This window comes from Aspergillus novofumigatus, assembly GCF_002847465.1.
Source record: "Aspergillus novofumigatus IBT 16806 chromosome Unknown P174scaffold_5, whole genome shotgun sequence".
Classification (NCBI taxonomy): Eukaryota; Fungi; Ascomycota; class Eurotiomycetes; order Eurotiales; family Aspergillaceae; genus Aspergillus; species Aspergillus novofumigatus.
In genome coordinates this window covers 979,340-996,344 of record NW_020194278.1, presented here as the reverse complement: position 1 = coordinate 996,344, position 17,005 = coordinate 979,340, and the positions used below count along the sequence as shown (strand labels likewise).

Here is a 17,005-nt window from a genome sequence, read left to right as displayed (position 1 = left end):
AGCCGTAGGACAATCAACCACATAAGAACCTGTTGCTAATCATAAATTGTACTTGGCTCCCTTGGTGTTGCATTACGAACAGACACCAAGCCTTGTAACTGTATCATTATTTCTTTCATTATGATTGGAAAGAGAACCAATAAAGACATCCAAATGGCTAAGTCATATACCAGCAACTCCGTTGCTCACATGCAAATATGCTTGGACATAGAAAAGTATGGGATAATATGCGTGTGCTGTGGTGGGAAAAATATGAAAAAGTATGAGAAGGCTTGGAAGGAAAGGCGATGAACCCGAGATGCAGAGGTCCAAACGGAAAAGACCAAATGTGCCGCAAGTAGCAAAGGATTATGAGGCATAGAGAAGAATGGCTGGCATAGATGCACAGAAAGTGAAGTGGTCATGCTAATAAGGACAGAGAAAGAATTATGTGACGAGAAAAGGCCCGAGAGAAAGTGCACTCGAACCGGGAACGAAGGTCGATAAAGTATTAAAGACCGGTAAAGAATTGGCACGCTTCATTGAGTTCTTCGTCATCGCCCACAAAGTCCCATCCCACGATCCTGGGATCCTGGCTGGCGCAGATGATCTTGCGAGCATCGAACTGCAGTTTGAAGATTCTCGACGTAGGGTGGCCGCCTTGCGGGTTCAGAGCTCGGTTCACGCGGACATGGTGCTGGTGGTGCGGCGGTACGGTGTTTGGCATGGGCTGCGCGTTCTGCATATGATGTTGGGCCTGGATCAACAGGGCCGGATTCGCAGCGTGCCCTAGTTGAGCGTTGGCGTTACCTGTGTTCCAGGAGTTCCAGAAAGCAACTTGCTGACCAGGCGCAGGATGAGTGATAGGAGCCTGATGATGATTTTGGTTGATGTGGGGGAGATGCTGCGTGGAAGGTGCTTGTCCAGGGGGAGGCACAGCCGCTTGCCCCTGAGGCAAAGACAGACCCTGATTCTGCGGAGCTCGCGGGGGAGGAACCATTGTCCGCGAAGAGGATGGGTGCGCCTGTGAAGCGTTGTCGACGGCGTCGGCCTGCCGTAATCGCTGGCTTATGACCCATCGGCCCTCTTTGTCTTTTTTCCAGATTATGATTGATTCGTCGTATGACCCCGAGACGATCCGACCCCATTGACTGCCACCTCCGCCTGGAGGTATTTTGGCACCCAGGGCCTTGATGTCCCGAGGGTTCCGCGAACCCGCAGTGTTTTGATGATAGCCGGCGCGTCTGAGGGCACTAGGACCCAAGTCCACCCCTTCACCGGAGCGTTGAGCGTCCCAGAACTCATTCTCGATTGCCAGAGCCTCAAGTCTCATGGCTTCCTCGGCGCCCGGTGGATCACCGAAGCCAGCCTGGACGGTTCTTACCAAATTGGCATGTCCATGTAAACAAGCGACCTCTGCGCCAGAGGCATGATCAAAAATTCGGACTGTATCGTCATTGCTTCCGCTGATAATACGTCGGTTGTCGAATTGCACGCACGCAATGCCTTTTTCATGCCCCGGCAGAGCCTTCTTGCATGCACCGCTGTGGATGTCCCAAATCTTGATGAGACGATCCCCGGACGCAGAAACGATCTCATCGTCGTTCATCTGTATCGCATTAACCGCTGCCCCGTGTCCATCCAACGTCATCAAAAGAGAGTAAGGCCTCAAGCTTCTGATGTGGTTTTTGGCAAGCTCTGCTTCTAAAACGGGAGATGGAATTTCGCTGGTGTCAATAATATAAGACGGATACGTAACTCCGACTCCTTGATGAACGCTGGGATAATCTTTGTCTAGTGGTGTAAGTTCTCGTCGATTCCAGATCTTGATGAGTTTATCCTTAGAGCACGTAACAAGATAGCGCTCGTCGAATCTGAGGTTCAGGACGGAGTCATCATGAGCGGACGTGATTTCATGGATTTTCTCACCGGTAGAGAATCGCCAAATTATGACGTTTTTGTCGCTACTGCCCGATATTATGACATCTTCCGACGGCCGCGGGTCAAACTGTAGGCATAGGACCGACTTTGTGTGACCGACAAGGGGACGATACCGAAGCCTTTTGGTCTCCAAATCCCAAACGCGAACAGTCCGATCTCGGCTACCGCTGACGAGCCATCTCCCTATAAACTGAATTGCATACACACACTCCAGATGAGCCTCTTCTGGGTGGGCCGGATGCGGGAGTTGAAAGTTAGTGAAGCGGCCTTTCGCCCAGTTATCTTCCAAGCGTCTTCGTTGTTTGTAGAGGTGCGGCCAGTTAATTCGCACGGCGCCATTAGGCATTCGAATCATGATTTGGGACTTTGGGGAAGTGGACAGCCGCTGACCGTTCGATGTGGGTAAATCGACAGTTCGGGAATCACGTCTGTTACTGGGAGACAGCGGCGAAGATCTCGAGGCTGCCGACACGCCACGGTCGTTCACAACATCACTCATCTGGTGGTCTCCCTCACTATCCGCTTCCACGGGCGCTCCGAGATCCCGTGCTGGCGCGTCATCCGATACTGTTTCTGTAGCACGCAAGTCCAGCCAACCCTGAGGGACTCTTTTTTTATTCTTCGGCTCTCCAGCATCTGGGTCTTCATGTCTCGATCGGGACTTGCGACTCTGCGGCGAGGATAGCGCGGAGTGCTTCTGTTCGAATGTGCGGATGGCGTCGATGTCAACGCGCCAGCCTTCGCTGATGTATAGGTCTCTCCATAGTCGAGTGTCACAGATACGGCTGCGCCAAGCACGGGATGCTAATGACGCCGTCAAAAGGGTCTTGGGGTCAAGGTAGGAGAAGATCTCGGATGTGATTTCGGGCGGTAGCTTGAGAACAGGGTCCATGTGCAACAGAGGGGCGAGTCGATCGACGACCGAGGCAATAGTAGAGGTTCGTAGGGTCCGTAGCAAGTTATAAGCGAATTCTGCACAGCCAAGAAGATAGCCTATCAGTCTCCATGGTCACAGCAAGGGCTTTCACCGGACGGGTTTCCAGTTCTGGCCGCACGCCTAACTCACCAGCTTTGTCCGCTTCTCGGAGTGCAAGGAGCCAATCCGGAAGGGACATCGCATCGCCTGAAGACGGTTTCAAGCAATCATTGTCCGACTGGCTTTTTGTCTCGTCAGCATAACCTTCATCAAGCTTGAAGCCTGCTGGAGATGGGGCGGTGAAATCGGAGGAGCAACTGGGGTCCCGGAGCCGCATGAGACGAGGAATTGCAGCTTCCGCCGCAGCGGGCTCTTGCTCCATGTGAAAAATGTTTCGTCAGATAAAAGTTGTGTGGTCGGATTATCGTCTCTATAATGAATCTTCGTCGTTCAGTATGAGCTTGGTTGACATGGGTTAGGATGTAATCGCGTCGGCCACTGCCTGTCAATAGATAAAGCTAGGACGTTTCGGTTGACCGTACAGTCAGGGGATATGATAATTGATCAGAACAGTGGATCATGCCAATCAAGACTGAACTTGAAGATCGATAGAATTATCTTCAATGGATCGGACCTTTACAGTAATTGGCGTGATGGCAGCCAGATGGCTTGGCCAGAGGGGAAGTTGTTTGTGTCGATTATGTCATGCTGAGAGCGGTATATCATGTCAGAATACACGCATATACCTGCATCCAATCCCATCGATTTGAAGGTCGAGTATCTAGAAATGCAATCTATAATCAAGTTTCTTGGAATTCTATCTAAGTGGTAGTCATTGCTTTCTAGCTGGTTTTCCATTTGTTTTTCTGGTAGGAGTTTGACCGTTCATCCTACAGCGAAAGAAGCACCGGGACTCCGGGAGGTGCGGTCTCTCTGTAAGGGACAATACGGCCATATCATGGATACCTGATGCCAACCCGTACAGAGAGCTGTGACCGAACATTATGAACCCATTCGTTGAAGAGAACAATTCCTTCCTTACTTTCGAAGAAAATATCAAGTCTTCGGAGATAACCAGAAAGATACTAGTTATCCAGCCCAATTCGAATCTGAGTGGAAGGAAGTACCGTGCGGCATTTCTGGTATCAGATAGATAGATACAGCAGCAAGGACTCCCACCCTCCTTAACTCTTGAGGTCAAGAGACCAGATTCGTCATGGCTGCTTACTGTCTATTTACTACGAATGCTGTGGACCTACTTGGAACCGGGAGAAAAATATGTATCATGCAAGTGCCCAGTCTCTCCCTTTCGCTGCACTAGATACTCCATCAGTTGATAGAGTTGAGAGCCGAAACACTGACTGATCGAGGTCTCCACTTCCCAGGCCCGCCGTCCAATTGAGTAATGAATATCAGAGTCTATTAGATCAGATCAGAGGCTCCATTGTTATTGATGTGTTTTGGATTCTGATGTTCTGAATCACCTGTCACTCGAGAGTTTGGGTGGATAGATAGATAGATGGTCAGACGTAGGACTTCAGGACAACATAATGTAGTATGACCTTGACTGCCAAGGAAGCTGACAGAAGAGATCAGAAGGACATTTTCTCAAATTTAAGCATACTATAAAATAAGTTGAATGCAGTAGGTATTAATTAAAATAGTTGGAAGAGATATCGTCTAAAAGTTTATACCCCCTGCCTCCTATGCGGTTCATACATTTACTATGTCTGCACCATATCATCAGGATCATATACCTCTGTAAAGCCTGGGGGATTTGTAACAGAATCATTATGCTTCTTTCTTGTCCTTAGTTATAAGCTTTAGATGACCCCTTCTTCCTTCAGGATCCTCTCTCTTCCCTTTCTTGTGATCTTATTTAAGACTCTGTAGCTGATACTGGGTAGAGTCTGCTTCTCCCCACCTCTCCACAGCTACTTTAAATACTCAGGTACTGCCTACAGTACTATTTGCTTCTATAACTAGATGTACACAGCACTAACGCGCGCTACCCTGCTTCAGTAACTAAGCAATCCATTGGCCTGGATTCTTGCGAGGTCTGTCCCTGGCGCTCTGTTACTCATCTTTCTTCTCCTTCTTCCCACCCCTCCTATCTGTTCTCTGCTCAAAAGAGTCTGCTCTTTTGTTGTCTTCCTTTCCGGCATATTTTTATCCTGATTTCTGGTGCAGTGGTACAACATCAGATATCCATCCCCTCCTTCCTCCCCTCCCTTTTGCCGTGGGAACGCCTCCTTAGTTCTTGGGCTTCTTGAGAACGCCCGCAGCGGCAAACCCCACACCCACCCTTTTTTTAATTTCTCAGTACAGAAGATCCCTCCTGAGAATTTCCGATACTATTGATACCTGGAGCTGTTCGCAGCAAGGGTCGGGGAATTTACCAAAATAAATCAAGGAAGAAAAGAAAGCACAGGAAAAAGAGGAGTCCTGCGAATTCTGTGCGTTGAAACAGGACGCCGAGTGTATTAATACTTCTTTCTTGGTCGCATTTTGACATCTTCTCCCAGAGTTAGTTAGGGCGCGGGAAAGCTTCGTCGTTTGGCTCGACCAAAGGGATAGTTATTAGTTAACTATCTATCTACCTATCTCCACTCCCCTTCCTGACAACCACCTACCTACCTTAACCTCTCTGCTCGCTCGCACCCATCCATCCCGCATCAGTCCACCGGCTCGGAAAACTTGTGATCCATGATCGACATTATTCCCTTTGACCGACGATTTGCATCTCTTTCGACCTCCTTCCTTCGGTCTGCTGCGCGGATCTGATTCGACTCACACTTTGGTTTTCGGTGCCACCCAGACTTCGAGTGGTGGGCAGCTGAGATGATGGAGCCCGTGGTATCGAACGGCGGTCCTGTCGCCGAGGACAATATCATCAACCGTCGCGGTGGTGAATCGATCTATCAGAGCTGTGTAAACCTCAAAAGACGGCTGGCTGAGGTACCGAACTTCGAACCCCACTTGCGAGAGATGGAGGAGGAGGACGAGAAGCTGGGCAACACCGACCCTGTCGCATCGCTCTGGAATTGCCTTCGGAATGGATACCCCTTGTTGACCATCTACAATGCCTCTGATCCCCCGAGCTCCTCGAGATCGATACCTCCAAGGTTCCCGAGGCGAAACGTCCCAAAGCCGCCACCTTCAAGTTCCTACAGGCATCGTTGCAGGAGCTGGCCTTTCCCCAGCAGGACTGCTTCTTGATCACCGATCTATATGGCGACAGTACGACTGGTTTCATCAAGGTGATCAAGATGGTGAATCGCGTTTTGGATATACTGGAGATGCAGGGTCAGTTGAAGCGGTCTTTGGATTCCACAACTTCGGCTCCAGCGAAAGGGGCGGTGAAGCTCACCAAGAGGGAGTTCATTCTCAAGGAGTTACTGGAGACAGAACGAGACTACGTCCACCACCTACAGAATCTGCAGGCTCTCAAGAAGGAGCTAGAGGAGACAGGGGCTCTGACTGGAGATGCTAGCCACCAGATCTTTCTCAACTTGAACAATCTCCTTGATTTCGCGCAACGGTTTCTTATTCGGATGGAGCAACATTACGCCCTACCTGAGGATAAGCAAAACTGGGGTGAGCTTTTCATTCAGCACGAGGAAGCTTTTCGGCAATATGAGCCATTCATCTCGAATCAAATGCGCTGTGATGAAGCCTGTCTCAAAGAGTGGGACAAGATTCGGTCAGCACCGCGGCCGCTCGACCTTCAGCAGATGGTCGCTCAGCCTGCAACTCTGAACAGTTTCTTTGTCAAGCCTTTTCAGCGCATGACAAAGTACCCCCTGATGCTTATGGTGTGTTGACTCCGACCTGATGTGTGCGCACCTTCATTAACCACCGGTTACAGGAACTGCGCAAACAAACCGAGGATCCCGATCTCCAAGCTGATATCACGAAAGCTATTGACACCATCCAGTCTGTTCTGGACTCTGCAAACGACGCGATCGACAAGGAGCATCTAGCGTCGGCCTTTCTCGATTTAGACGAACGAGTAGACGACTGGAAGGCTCTGAAGATCGACTCGTTCGGCGAATTGCTCCGCTTTGGCACATTCACTGTCTTGAAAGGCGACACGGGCAAAGATTCTGAAAGAGAGGTTTGTACCTGTTTTGCGAATCCTGTTATTTGACAAGCAAGCGCTCGTTATGCTAACCAAAATGCGTCCGATCTAGTATCACATCTATCTCTTCGAACGGATTTTACTCTGCTGCAAGGATATCAACCCTAACAAACAGAAAACGAAGTTGATGGTGAGCAAGGATAAGCCGGCCACAACTATCAAGGGCAAGCCACGTCTGCAGCTGAAAGGTCGCATCTACATGGCCAATGTGACGGATATCGTTTGCCTTCAAAAGCCAGGTATGAGCGTTCTCCCTATCCTTGGACATATTCCCACCACAGTTCTAACAGGTAATCCCTCCCCACAGGATCTTATCGGATTCAGATCTTTTGGAAGGGTGATCCTGGTGTTGTGGACAATTTCATCATTCGCTTCCAGAATGAGGACGTAATGCGCAAATGGTACAAGGAGATTGACGCGCAGCGAGCGATTCAAGCGGAGCAACGCAGCGCCCGAAACACTGGTACCTCCGAAACGGAATTCATGTACATGAAGGGCATTGCGAACATACCGAATCCTTATCAGCAAGAGTACGACGCTGAAGAGCAGGGCACCAAGGAGGCAGCGTTCTTCTCCGAGTTCCCAATGAGCCGTAATGCGTCCAGCACGAGTCTTCGAACCCGGTCCGCAACAGGAGGAAGCGGGAGCTCTGGACCTCCGCTGTCGTCCGGCCGGCAACCTCGCTTCCCGCCTGACCCCAGTCTGTCCGTCCACACGCAGTTCACGCCCGGTAGCATGTCACCTGCAGAGAGGAATATGAACTCGTACTTCTCCCCTGTCGCCGAGACGCCGTCGACCAGATCGAGTTCCCAGTCCACTAGCTACTCGTATGGGCGCCAGGGTACACCGTCGAACAACTGGAATGAGGAGCCTAATCGCTACACCGCTCCTGCACTGTCTCGTGGCGTATCCAGAGATGGTACCAACTTCTTCAACAACGCGCCTAATGGCCGGGGTACTCGACCTTCTCTTCCGCCTTTGGCAGGACAGGCCAATGCGAACGGCATGGCGCAAAGAATGCGTTCCGCTAGCAGCCCGGACATTCATCATCACAACTCCGAATCGCGTCGGTATATGGGAGCCCACACGATGCAGACCGTGGACAACGTCCCGGTACCACCCATTCCTGCTCATATGGCCAGTATGAAGGCGCCAGTGAACAGAAGCCAGAACAATTCGCCTACCGGTGCGAATCTTCCGATTCGCAACGGCCACAGTCAGCAAGCCTCTACCCATTTCCACGAGCCTCAATATTCGGAGTCTCGAGCCACTGGGCCCGCGTCCGATCAACCGACGTCTCCACTGAGCCGCGAGCCCGACGAAGAGCCTCTCATGCCGACCCAGCTCAAAGCCAAGGTCAACTTTGATGACAATTACGTGACCTTGGTCATCGCAAGTAACATCATGTTCCGATCGCTCACTGATCGGGTGGATGCCAAACTGGCCCGGTTCACCAATCGATCCATCGGCAATAAGTCGGTTAGGCTGCGCTACCGGGACGAGGACGGAGACTTTGTTACGATTGACAGCGACGAGGCTGTCCAGCTAGCCTTCATGGAATGGCGTGAGCAGCATCGGGATATGCTTGCGAAGGGCCAAGTAGGGGAGATACAGCTCTACTGCCAAGTGGTTGAGAATTAGACTCGATAGAGCTAGAGCATCGGACTGCTCTGCACATGTTTGTTTTTGCCTTTTTTTGGTTGGTTTTTTTTTCTCGAATCGTCCTTTGTCTGTCTTCCATTTATGTGGGGGAAATTGGCAGCAGGACGGATTATATCCCCTGGATTTCTCGGCCTCCCATTGTCTCCCTGGATTTCCCAGCTCATCCCCCAACTGGATTGGCTTGAGGCTGTCAAGATGTCAATCTTGAAACTTGCAGGCAAAGTGGGAATCGACTCCGTTGCATTGTCCCTGTGTTGATCACAATGAAGAGCGATATTTACACCATCTACTCCCTATGCTCAACCATATCTGCCCCTGATTTTATCCACGGGGGATACTCTCCCCAGGTCGAGGAGATCTTGATCATGACTTGTTCTATCTTTTTGCCACGTCCATGAACCATGACTGCATGATGTATGTTATACCGCTGTGTTTCTTCGTTTTCCTCTTTTGAGCAGACAGTTTCTTCCAGGTTATCGAGAGACAAGATGTACAGTGGATTTCGTTTTAGGGCTGGTTCTTTGTCTTCTATTTCGACTCACATTTTCCATTGAGCAGAAGCGGCACATTTGCATTCTAGTCTGGCTTTTTCCGTTCTTTTTTTCTCGAGTAAGGAGGTTTAATGGAAAAGTCCAGTAACTATCCTATACTACACGTCCGCTAGTAGTTGTAGCGAACCTCGACGTAGAGCTAGACAGGTAGCGAATATACTATGTATCGATCACAGCCTCTTGGACATTATTCATTATTCTGTAGATACTCAAGTTTCAACATCGTCATTCGGCAGATTCTACGGGAGTACCCCTGAAGCACTGGTATGAGAATTGTGGATCCGTATGGAGCCTGGCCGCTATCAAATTAGCCTGAGAGAAACAGAAGCTAGTCTCCGACCTCTCTCCATCGTCGACCAAGGTTCCAAATGCGCAACCACAACGATCATGCCGCATCTTGGGAGTCGAGTCGAGTCGAGTCGATTTGGGTACGCGTTCTCCCTGTAAGGATGCCAGAGCTATCAACTATCATCTGGATACGCTGTACATAATCCTGTTCTCAGCAGCCCGCATGTACAGTGCAGCGACGCGGGATCCATCATCCAGAATCCCCAATTTTGCAATGGGGCAGGCGGCTGCTTAGCTGATAAGGTCGGGTAGAATCCGAACTGTTCGTGTGGCGCCCAACCGTTTCCAGACTCGTCAATTGGGATTGAAGATCGGGCTGGACTGCCTGATCAGCCTTGAAGGAACGGCGGTCTGTTGCTGTATGAGGCATTTTCTGTGTCTCTATCCTCTAGTTCTTCTTAGAGGGTTGATGTGATGCTGGTATGTGTTCACTTCGTAATGGACAATTGTCTCTAGCAAGCGAAGCAGATTCTTCTTCATTGCTTGAGAGTTGACTCTTCATCTGTAGGTCTGAGAGAATAAGGAGTATATACCTATATGAGGGGTTGAGGACTTTATGTATGCGGAAAGCGAGACCGGCGGGGAATGAGCCGGGGATATTCTGCTTCATCGCAGGTGGCCTAATTTAGTGATGGATAGAGTGATGCCTATGGTCGCCTTTTCAAAAGAGAATCTGGTAGACTAGACGGCGTGGCCCCCCAGGAACTGAAGTATCTACGAGGCATCCATCCTATCTAAACTCTGGCTGAAGGATAATAACTCCGTAATATGGTTCAGCTGGCAGTCTCCGATCTCGTAGGAGGAGAAACTTGGAGTAGAGCGGGGTTTCTCTTATCCCAATTTTTTTTTTTTCTTTTTCACTCTTCCTGCCTTTTTCTTGAAGTCCTTTAAATAAATATAATTGATCCTCTGCTCTATGAAGAAGTAGAAAGCTTGCTATCAACAATACACCAAGCATCGCCACTTTTGTTTCATGAGCACCATTGTCCCCTCGACGAAATAATTACAGCGTCGCCAAGAAAGATCTACATTCTTCGCATACTATACATACTGCCACATCAGGACCGGACTACTGATAGTCTACTATAATGTCGTTCTCCGGACGTCGCTTGAGCATTCTGCGTCCCTCTAACCGGCGGTTCTCCCTTGGAAAGGAATTGTCCGAGAATGGTGCGTGTCTCATATGTACACATGCGGCTTCGTCTGGAGAATACCTGGAAGCTGGAGGCATTGCGACTCCATGAGTCGTCACAAGCTTTCTATCAAGAACTACAGCGCTGACAAGCTGGACCTCTGCAGAACTTCGTTCGGAAACCCATCGTCAGTTCAGAGCTGCCCATGAGGGTCACCGTCCCCATGCCGGCCTCGATGCTTCCCGTGCCTCGACGGGTGTCGTCTGGTGTACAGAACGTGCAGTAGAACACGGATACGCAGAGGATCCATCGGGTTGGGCGAACCTGGGCCAGGGTGCCCCCGAAGCCGACGATGAGATCGAGGGAAGCTTTCCCCGACCTACCAGTATCCCCATCACATCCGCTGCCCGCGAATACGGTCCTACCGCTGGTATCAAGCCTCTCCGCGCGGCAGTTGCCAGACTATACAATGAGCATTACCGACAAGGAAAGGAAAGCCAGTATACTTGGGAGAATGTCTGCATTGTCCCTGGTGGTCGAGCGGGACTGATTCGAATTGCCGCCATTCTGGGCAATTCGTACCTGTCGTTCCCTATTCCCGATTACTCTGCCTACTCGGAGATGTTGACGCTATTCAAGAATGTGAGTAACCCATATCTATCGCATTGTCAGGCAGTCTTTTCGGGCGCATCCTCCGCTCTGGAGCTGTCGTTGAGAACGGTCACTCACGAACATTCTCCTACACAGATCGCACCTATTCCCATTCCTCTAGCCGAAGATGACCACTACCATATCCACCCCAACAAGATTGCGGAGGAGATTGCTCGTGGGACTTCTGTCCTTCTGACATCGAACCCCCGTAACCCTACTGGTCACTTTGTTTCGCATGACGAGCTTGCGCAGATCCAGGACATCTGCAGAGACCGCGCAACGCTTATTCTGGATGAATTCTACGGTGGCTACAACTACACCACTGACTGTGATGGTTCGACGATTAGCGGTGCCGCCAACGTCGTCGATGTCAATCAAGATGGTTCGCCAGCCCCTCCGTCCTTTCGTGAATCAGAACAATCAAGAGAACGATAAGGCTAATTCTTGACAGATGTTCTTCTGATCGACGGTCTCACCAAGCGTTTCCGTCTCCCCGGCTGGCGTATCGCCTGGATCGTCGGTCCCAAGGAGTTCATTGATGCACTGGGTTCCGCCGGCTCCTACCTGGACGGTGGTGCCAATGTGCCATTCCAGGAGGCTGCCATCCCTATGCTCGAGCCTTCCCTCGTGCGCACGGAAATGAAGGCGCTGCAGCGGCACTTCAGAGAGAAGCGCGACTATGTCCTAAAGCGACTGCACGAGATTGGTTTCCGCGTCAAAGATGTGCCCCAGGCCACCTTCTACATTTGGCTCGATCTGACGTCCCTCGAACCACCTCTTCCCAAGGAGGCCAATATTTCCGACGGACTGAACTTCTTCAATGCCCTTCTGACCGAGAAGGTCATTGTAGTCCCTGGTATCTTCTTCGATTTGAACCCGGCAAAGAGAAGAGATCTGTTCGACAGTCCTTGCCATCATTTCGTTCGCTTGAGTTATGGACCAAAGATGGATGTCCTCAAGATGGGTCTGGACGGCATCGAGAGGGTGATTCGTCGTGCTCGTGGAGAAGCCGTTGAGCTTCGGCCTCAGATTGATCCTCAGTGGGAGGATGAGGTCGCCGTGTCGGATTAGGCGGTCTCATCGATTAACCAACCTGTCATGTTTGTTATTCATGTGGATTCCTCGTTCACACACGTAGAACATTTTTACAGAAGCGTCCGATAACGAATTTGGATAAATCGGCATAGATAGATATCACATTGTAGACTATGACACTCTAGCTGAGCGGAATATCGAGTATAATCCACTGGACTCACTATGTTCATGTGCAACCAAGTACTGTTTCTTTCTCCTATTCCATGTCACGTGATATTGGGGTGGGATCATGGCCGTGGATGATCTTATTCAATCTTCCATCACCCATGTCATCGAACTTCGAGATTCAATGAGGGCGAGAGCTGCGCAGCGCAGTACTCTGCGCCCATGACTATGGTCTTGAACTTCTACCGCGTCCTCAACTATGCTGCCTTCACTTTCTTTTCCGTGCTCCTATTCTGCCTAATAATCCTCACACCCGCCGACGCGATCTACCAATGCTACAAAACGCACCGGCTCACCAATATCTTCTTCATCACCGGTGCGTATGTGGCGACATTCATCCTCGCAGCGCTGATATATGCGACACGGATCTACACGAATCGTACCGTCCTATCTGCCATCCCCAAAGCATGGATTCCTGTCGAGAAGGAGGATGTCGGAAAGAGCGTCCGCCGGCTCGTAGTGGAGGGACTCGCTCGCAGTGCGATCATCGCCTATCAGGCGCGACCGAGAGACATAGCCGCAGACGGCGACAAATTCTCTGACTATCCGATGCTCGTGGTGGATCGCGACCAGCCGCCCTGGGGTAAGGTCGAACACCCAGGATGGTCGTCTCCTTCGTCGCCTGATCTACCGGACCTGCCGTATCGCGCTGTTGTGCAGGAACTGCCACATCTGATCGAAGCCAAGGCGGTGTCCCTTGCGCCTCCGGATCCCTTTCTGTCGGCTGCCGCCCATCATCGGTTCGATCCCTCCCTCTCCGATCGTGGACGGTCAGTTCCGGATACGCGGGTTGTGGAAGTACTACGGAGACCTGCGTCGATGGGATTGCGGGAGTATATCCAGCATCTTACGGCACTCAACCTGGTCAATCCCCCAGAAATTGGTGCGGAGTTTCTCGCTCACTACGAACGGGCCCGTTTTTCGTCTCGCGAGCTCCACGAGGATGAATTCAGGGAGCTGATGCACGTCTTTGCGGACGTCTTGCGGGGCATGACATACCTGGATTCTCGGATACTGGATGACATCAGAGGAGGAAGCTCTCGCGGTGACAGCGAGTCCCTGATTGGGCCCTCCGATGAAGAAGGCGAGACGGATACCATGGAGTTTTTGGATGATAGCGACGCGCTTTCTCTTCGCCGTAGCGATAGCTTGCAGCCTTCGGTCGCCTCGTCGACCTGGGAGAGCCGCTCGGTACATACTGCGCCTACGGCGCAGAGTCGTGGATCGCCGGTCGCATCCAAACATCACGACCGGTATCGCACATTGGCCCCTCCCCGCACGCCGTCGACCCGATCGCTCAGACGCGTGCAGTCGAATGTCTCGGGCAGTTCGTCGGGGGGCAGTGTCATTCGCTTGGTAGATCCCCGCGGGCCGTCGGACCTGCCTTATGCTTACAACTTGGGTCCTACAAGTAGTAGATCATGAGCTTTTTTGGTTACAAGAAATTAATATGTCTAATTCTTGGACTCAATTCCTTAAAAAGGTAGACAATGCTGTCAAATATTCGCACGTTCTCTGGCCGTAGTATGTACATAGCCGTGACGTAAGCCAATCGGAGATGCGGCACAGCTTCGTCCTCCCCGTACCTGAGAATGAGACACTGTGTACGGAGTACTAGTTTCCACTTGCCGGCCTTTTTTCCGTTCTTGGCAACAAGAGTAACGTAATCTTGATAAGATCTGATCTGATCAAAATCAGATCATCAAATCATCCGAAACAATTGCCTTGTTGCATGCAACCTGCGCACTTTGATTCAAAAAACCAGCATGCAGGCTCTTCTCCGCCGAGGCGCCTCGCTATTTGGCTCGACGCCATCCGGCTCCCCCAAGGAGAGCGGGGATTTCGGCGAATTCCGCAAGGCGCCGTCACACGATGTGTTGTTCCCCAAGGTCGACCCGGCCGTTGACGGAGAGGAATGCCTCCACGACTGTGCGTCGTGTTCGGTGAAGTACCCCGCCCGGTTCGACGTGGACTACGAAGATGAGCTCTACGGGCACGTCAACGGGTGGGCGACGCATCTGCTCGTCGCGACCGGGAAGACAGACTGGGTGAGGGATGTTGCAGACGAGAAGGGCAGTTTGATGGAGGCGATCGAGAAGGGGGACTTGTGCCGAGCAATGGGGTATGCCACCGCCGCATTCAGCCTTTCACGCACGGATGAGGTCTTGGCTAATGTGTACTGGTTAGAATCTGAAGCTGTCTGCGTCCAACATGCCGGTGCCGGACGAGTATCACCACCACGAGCCCGGGGAGCAGCCTACCAACGTCCTGATCCTGCCCGCCTTCACGGTGGTGGAGCAGGTGACTCCGGCTCTTGCGCCCGAGCTCATCAAGTACTTTGTCAGCCGCGCGCCGACAACCACCACACCGCTCGGAAGCATCCCGGAACCTCTGGCTGAGACCGAGGGCGATGGCGAGGAGCAGCCCGCCTCAGTGGATATCAGCTCGCTGACTTCGCTCCGGTCCCGGCCCTGCGGCCATGCAGCCGTGATTCTTCTCTGCTCGCAGCGCACCCGGGACGCGCGCTGCGGGCAGTCCGCCCCGTTACTGCGGCGCGAGTTCGAGCGCCATCTGCGGGCCCTGGAGCTGTACCGCGACCTGAACGATGAGCGGCCGGGCGGCGTGGGCATCTACTTCATCAGCCACGTTGGGGGCCACAAGTACGCGGCGAATGTGATTGTTTACCGGCGGCGGGACTTTGAGTGGTATCGCAAGGAGAAACGGGGGCAGGACGCGCAAGGGAAGACGACGGGCGAGGCAGACGAGGGCGCGGCGCAGGGCATCTGGCTGGCGCGCGTGCGGCCGGAGGACTGCGAGAATATCGTCAAGTATACGGTCCTGCAGGGGAAGGTGGTCAAACCTGGGCTGCAGCTTCGGGGTGGGTTTGATCGCGAGCGAGGGAAGATTAGCTGGTAGACTACGAGGGATCCCCTTGACTTGGGGTAGATTGTACGTATACCGTGATGATATCATGACCACTAGATGCATATAGAATATGGCACTCTCGACAAATCTCATCCTCTCTCAAGAGAGAGAGTGTGTGTGTGGTGTTTTCACAAAGTATCTGCATATCAGTTATGCCGTAAATGGGTGCACGATGCTGTTAATGATGCTACGCCAATGAATCACCATCGCAGAGTACCGGACTATGGCTGTGGCACCCCCACGCCGCAATATCCCACTACCCCAGAGTATGCCGTATTCCACAGTCTTGACTCAAGTCGGGTAATACAGTAGTATACAGCATCTGTACGGAGTACGGAGAATGGAGTACACCATACGCCATCAAACAATGGGTCGCAATCATAATCATAATCATAGTCTCCCCCCCGTATCATCCAGGCCAAGACCAGACCAGATCGAGGAAGATGAGCCTCGGCCTCCCTCACCTGCTCAAGAAAAGTCAAGAGAAGCCAGACGCCAGAAGGCAGAAGCCAAACTAAAAGGAACCCGCCCCTTCCCAAATACGAGCTTCTAATATAACTAAACTAACGGTCCCAGTCAGTCGCGGGTCCCAAGGTCCAAGTCCAACAGCCAGATTACCCGCAACACCCAACCCAAGCACCATCGCGCGGATCTTTCGTTAAATTTTACTGGAAAGAGGTTAGCCCCGCAAGTTCTCAGAGTGTTGCCCCCTTCAGGTCGGCGAGATTACTATCTGCTCAGTGGTGATTCGTTATTCGATCTTTCAGCCCATGGACACCAGGGCCTTGGGTTCGTGAGTACGGTGCCTAGGCTCTGTTCTTGAGTCATGAATTATGATCGTTCTACGAGAAGCTGGCTTTCTTAGGTAAGGTAAGATTGGTGTGGCTCCCTTAAGGGACCTGAGTATCCATAGTCCGTAAAGAGTGTCGCGTGTCGGGTCGGGGGCCATGGCTGTGGCCATCGCCTTAGTCTACGGGGTATTGGATAATGAAAATCGAATAAAGCATTGCATACCGTTTTTGGTGCATCTAGACGACGGATGGATTTGCCAGATGAGATGCAATTTGCAAACTTGCCTGTAAATAATAATCTCACTTGACGTCGTCGTACTTAGATAGCAAGCAAACTTTCCAATAGTAGTACAGACAGTAACCCCTGCTAGCTGTTGTGGCAAGACGGAGCCTGAGGCGGGAAGGGGGGAGCTAAGTGTTTACCTTACCTTAACCTTAGGCATTCACTGAGTAGGACAGTATGACACTGCCGTGTTCTGATTGGATGGTGAGTTGTGCCACACAATATTTCATCCTTCATTTGACTACCAAAGTTTAAACGGCCCGTTGCACACAAAGACTTCAAAGTGGAGCGGACGGCTAGACGGATTCGTGTTACAATACTTGACTTGTGTGACTGACCACTGTCAATTCAATGTGTTGTGTAACCTCTCGCCTTGTTTGGGCTTTGGAGGGTCGTACAACGTTGATACCCCGGACGGAATGGA

At 51.5% G+C, this 17,005-nt stretch overlaps 5 protein-coding genes across 5 annotated transcripts; 3 read left to right on the top strand and 2 right to left on the bottom strand.

The window, feature by feature from the left end:
• Nucleotides 1–51: 51 nt before the first annotated feature.
• On the bottom strand, nt 52–3,488 carry P174DRAFT_504757 (F-box and WD domain protein). The gene is made up of 2 exons (XM_024831224.1): nt 2,987–3,488; nt 52–2,892 (listed from the first exon to the last, which is right to left on the bottom strand). Exons 1-2 carry the CDS (start codon nt 3,216–3,218, stop codon nt 491–493), a joined length of 2,634 nt encoding a protein of 877 aa, XP_024681231.1. The 5' UTR covers nt 3,219–3,488; the 3' UTR covers nt 52–490.
• Nucleotides 3,489–3,638: 150 nt separating this feature from the next.
• Nucleotides 3,639–4,017, bottom strand: P174DRAFT_442496 (uncharacterized protein). The gene has a single exon (XM_024827588.1). The coding sequence runs from the start codon at nt 3,837–3,839 to the stop codon at nt 3,669–3,671; it is 171 nt and encodes a 56-aa protein (XP_024681230.1). The 5' UTR covers nt 3,840–4,017; the 3' UTR covers nt 3,639–3,668.
• A 1,660-nt stretch (nt 4,018–5,677) lies between these two features.
• On the top strand, nt 5,678–8,618 carry P174DRAFT_461178 (Rho family guanine nucleotide exchange factor CDC24; the record flags this gene model as incomplete). The annotated part of the gene is made up of 5 exons (XM_024829972.1): nt 5,678–5,863; nt 5,938–6,651; nt 6,705–6,953; nt 7,030–7,216; nt 7,285–8,618. 5 exons carry the CDS (start codon nt 5,678–5,680, stop codon nt 8,616–8,618), a joined length of 2,670 nt encoding a protein of 889 aa, XP_024681229.1.
• Nucleotides 8,619–10,411: 1,793 nt separating this feature from the next.
• Nucleotides 10,412–14,029, top strand: P174DRAFT_513192 (putative aminotransferase, classes I and II). The gene is made up of 5 exons (XM_024831960.1): nt 10,412–10,708; nt 10,838–11,313; nt 11,419–11,704; nt 11,774–12,375; nt 12,712–14,029. Exons 1-5 carry the CDS (start codon nt 10,627–10,629, stop codon nt 14,005–14,007), a joined length of 2,742 nt encoding a protein of 913 aa, XP_024681228.1. The 5' UTR covers nt 10,412–10,626; the 3' UTR covers nt 14,008–14,029.
• Nucleotides 14,030–14,202: 173 nt separating this feature from the next.
• On the top strand, nt 14,203–16,254 carry P174DRAFT_504753 (sucrase/ferredoxin-like domain-containing protein; the record flags this gene model as incomplete). Its single annotated transcript, XM_024831223.1, has 5 exons — nt 14,203–14,744; nt 14,770–15,460; nt 15,575–15,618; nt 15,658–15,807; nt 16,084–16,254. The coding sequence occupies exons 1-5, from the start codon at nt 14,349–14,351 to the stop codon at nt 16,252–16,254; spliced, it is 1,452 nt and encodes a 483-aa protein (XP_024681227.1). The 5' UTR covers nt 14,203–14,348.
• Between the last annotated feature and the right edge of the window lie 751 nt (nt 16,255–17,005).